This window comes from Cariama cristata, unplaced genomic scaffold (assembly GCF_000690535.1).
Source record: "Cariama cristata isolate BGI_N322 unplaced genomic scaffold, ASM69053v1 scaffold21647, whole genome shotgun sequence".
Taxonomy (NCBI): Eukaryota; Metazoa; Chordata; class Aves; order Cariamiformes; family Cariamidae; genus Cariama; species Cariama cristata.
In genome coordinates this window covers 33456-37768 of record NW_009625411.1, presented here as the reverse complement: position 1 = coordinate 37768, position 4313 = coordinate 33456, and the positions used below count along the sequence as shown (strand labels likewise).

The 4313-nt window shown below is 39.8% G+C and overlaps 1 protein-coding gene across 1 annotated transcript; it reads left to right on the top strand.

Moving 5' to 3' along the window:
• Window positions 1-501: 501 nt before the first annotated feature.
• Window positions 502-3124, top strand: SDR42E1 (short chain dehydrogenase/reductase family 42E, member 1). The gene is made up of 2 exons (XM_009703612.1): window positions 502-598; window positions 1949-3124. Exons 1-2 carry the CDS (start codon window positions 531-533, stop codon window positions 3057-3059), a joined length of 1179 nt encoding a protein of 392 aa, XP_009701914.1. The 5' UTR covers window positions 502-530; the 3' UTR covers window positions 3060-3124.
• Window positions 3125-4313: the final 1189 nt, after the last annotated feature.

The window sequence follows — 4313 nt, the reverse complement described above, 5'->3', positions numbered from 1 at the left end:
GGAAGGCGGTGCCAGCGGCCGGGAGGGCAGGTACGGGCAGGAGCTCACCGAGCCCCCTTCGCGTCCTCAGGGGCTCCTCAGCGCGGCCCTGCGCTCCCTGCAGGTCACCGCTGAGAGGGCCTCGGCGGCCCAGGGCCGTGCCCCGTACAGGGGTTGCCGTGCTGAGGGGGCCCGATCCGGCCCGTACTGCTCCGCCTGTGGCTGGGGGATATGGGGTGGAGTAGCTGCAGAACAGGGCCCGGGGAGGGAAGTTGAAGACTTTCCTAGCTTTTCATAACGACAGCTATAGATTTGCTTTTTTGTTTTCACAGCAGTCCTCTTTTCTCTGACTGTAACCTCTCTTTTGGGGAATACCAGGATAGAATGTGGTTCTGCCTCGCCTAGCAGATGGTGAAATGAAGGGCTTCAATTAAAACATGAAATAGATCTGTGAATAACTGAATGTGTAGTGATATTAAAACTCAGATTGGTTTTAATGTGCATCTTTACAATGTGTTTTATAGGTCAATTTCCTTAAGTAGTGCCAAAGGATGGAACCAGAAAACACTGCCAAGGAAACAGTCGTCATTACTGGAGGAGGTGGTTATTTTGGCTTCCGGTTAGTGCATTAAATAGTTATTACATATGAGAATAAATGTCATAGATTGCTGCTGGTAATGCAACAAAATCCATCTGTGAAAGAAAACTGTGGGTCTGAGATGCCTGATCCAGTTCACCCCATCTTCTGATTCATCTTGGGTCTCAGTTTTAAACAAATGTTATTCTGTTTCTAAATGTTTTAAGCAAATATGTTATTGTGCTTCCAAATGTCAAGCATCAGCTGGCTTGCAGACACTTACCTGCCTCATCACCTTTGTAATGGGGATTTAGATCATCGTCTTTCAGCCTACTCTCAAGAGCAAGCCTCAACTTGTATGCAGATTTTTCTTTTGACAGTAGGCCATGGCCTGCAAATAGTTACACATGTGCTTAGCTATATAGAATAAATACTTCAGCTGCTCTCTACTGTCAAGAATATATTTATTTTTATGGACAGTGATGTTTTAGGATTAGATTTGTTAATAAGGTACATATTTCAGTGAAATCCATTTCCCCTTACTGTAGGTGGCTCTACAGACTAACATGTAAAGAAAAAATCCTATTTTAAACCCTAGACTATGTTCTAGAGTACCTTCAGAGTTATAACTGCTTACATAGGTGAGAGAGATTGGTCATGACCAAAAAGTAAATTCCAAATGGCGGGGGAGTCTCAGACAATACCTGTCTGACTTCTGCTTTTTTCCTCCACTATGTTCACTTTAACCACTATAGAAATAGAACAGTTATAGGAAAGGGGGGAGAAATACCGGATTTACACTCTGTGTCAATACCTGTGTTTATATCTGTGACTTGGAGTACAATGCAGGCATGTGGCAAAGTATTCAGCTTAGAAGCATCTCACTCATTCCTCTTCTCCATAAATTTCAAATGCAATGGCAAAGACCAACCTATTGTCCTGACAGAACTGGGATGGCACAAAAGGAATAAGATAAAGCTAATAAGATTTTGGGGGTTTTTTAATACTTCGCTACAGGTTTACATCTGAAAGGTTTGCTGATGATGATCTGCAGGGGACAGAATCAGAGAACTAGCTGGCTTCTTCCAAAAGGCTGCTGAAAGCAATTCAGTTACTTCTGTTCTGAATTTTCCTTTACAGCAGTTCTGCCTCATTTTTTCCCATGTTTTTTTTTTTCTTCAGAGTATTGATGGAGCCTAAGAAATTAGTTCAATAGCTGAAGTATCACAGTTGAATCTTCCCCATAGTAGATGGCTGAATATTTAAAAGGCTCTCATCAGAGAAAAAAGGAAAAAAAAGTATTAAAATAGTTCAGTCCTCTTACCTTCAGCTGAAATGTTTCATGCATCATTATGCTATGTATACTAACATACAGTTTTTATCATGTTTTAGTTTAGGTTGTGCCATATACCAAAAGGGAGTTGATGTGATTCTCTTTGATGTTGTGAAGCCACTTCAAACTGTGCCAGAGGGAATAAAGTTCGTGCAAGGGGATGTCTGTTGCCTGTCTGAAGTGGAAGAGGCTCTTAAAGATGTAATCTGCGTTTTCCATATCGCTTCCTATGGAATGTCTGGCAGGGAGCAGCTGAACCGAAAACTTATAGAAGATGTTAATGTGAAAGGAACAGAAAATGTCATCCAAGCCTGCAAGAGCACAGGAGTGTCGGGTCTGGTTTATACAAGTACATATAATGTGATATTTGGAGGCCAGATTATAGAAAATGGGGATGAATCTCTGCCTTATCTACCTCTTCACCTTCATCCAGATCACTACTCCCGAACCAAATCTTTAGCTGAAATGAAGGTGCTGGAAGCAAATGGTGCTGAGCTTGGAAACGGGAAAGGTGTATTAAGGACTTGTGCTCTCCGACCAGCAGGCATCTATGGGCCTGGAGAACAAAGACATCTTCCAAGAATAGTTAGTTACATTGAAAGGGGACTGTTCAAATTTGTATATGGAGATCCTCTTAGTTTAGTAGAATTTGTACATGTAGACAATCTAGTCCAGGTTCATATCCTTGCATCCGAGGCCCTCAAAGCCAATAAAAAGCACATAGCTGCAGGCCAAGCCTATTTTATTTCAGATGGCAGGCCTGTCAATAACTTTGAATTTTTCCGACCATTAGTGGAAGGTTTGGGTTACAAGTTCCCAACCTGTCGTCTTCCTCTCTCCCTTGTCTATTTTTTTGCATTCCTTACTGAAGTAGTTCATTTTCTTGTAGGACATGTTTATAACTTTCAGCCTCTCCTCACTCGCACAGAGGTTTACAAAACTGGTGTCACGCATTATTTTAGTATGGAGAAGGCCAGAAAAGAGCTGGGGTATGAGCCTCAGCAGTACAACCTGAATGAAGTGGTTGAGTGGTTTAGGTCTCAAGGGTGTGGACCAAAGCCAAGAAGGCACACCATTACGCATCTTGTTAGGGATGGAGCATTGCTCTTGCTGCTGATGGCTGTAATGGTCTCATGGTTTCCATCTACAGTGACATTTTTTTCACTCTAAAAAGAGGAAACACTAAGTATGGAGGACAGAATTTAGTTATGTTCTCTGAGTACTCTTGGTTTTGACAGACAGGTAGCAAAAAAAAACTAAGACAATACACATTTGTGTCATTAAGGTAAATATCTTCACAGTTTTCTCCCCAAGGAACAGAAATGCTGAGTAAAAAGGTGTAATTTTTATACATAGTTCTCTTAAAGGTAAATTGATCAAACACTAACATGATGAAGCTCAGTATTGCTGCAAACAGCATTTTATTTTCAGGTACAACAGCACACTACAGTGAATGGAACAAATGTCCTTAGACTCGCCCTTCTTCCTCCCTGATGGGATTATACTCTTGATCCCTGCCCTTTATTCCTAAAAAGTTTGTGCTACATGATCCAGAAAAGAATAAACTTCCTCTTTGATCACATTCCAAAACCAGATTCTGCTTTCTCGCTTGGGTGTATATATGCCTGACCAAGATTAACTGATAAACTGGTAGACAATAAATAAATGCTTTTTTTTTTTTAAAAATTAATACATTCTGGTATGCTCTTCTGAGTTAACTCTGTGATAGCTAATGACATTTCTGGAAAATGCACAATGATTAAGTTATAGCAAAGTGCTTGAAGCAGCATAGATTTGTAGATTTTTCTAATAGTAAAATATGCTTGTTTGAAATGAATGAGGTAGCTCAAGTACATTCATAAATAAGACCTATTTTTTTTCCCAGCATTATTGAATGGTTAAACAAATAATCCATCAAAGACATTAGTAAGTGATTATATTCATACTCCACTGTTTATAAAACATTTTTAGCCTTTAATAACATTTAACACCTGACACCATTTGAATAGAACTTCACCTTTGTAGTAGGATGATAAACACTTGATACAATGAAACTCATAATTTTGTGGAATTTTAAGACTAGAAAATAAGACCTTGTTAAGTACAGGTCACTACTGTCTCTAGCAACTCCCTCATCTCTGTCAGTTTAATCTAGAAAGAGCTACTGAGAAACTTCACCTCAAAATGTTAAATCACAAAGTTGTTTTTCCTTAACGCATCAGCATTACAGTTTCAGTACTTCTTGATAAGAGGACAGTCCTTCAAGAAGTTCACACTTCTCTTTTGGTCTTTCCATTTTAATAGCTGAAGCTACAGTGATCTTAAATTAATTTTGTGTAAGTTCCAGTTACTTCAGTTCTGTTAAACTCTACTGCAATTTAAACAGGGAAGTGAAGAGGCAGACATTAGTTCTACTGCATTGGT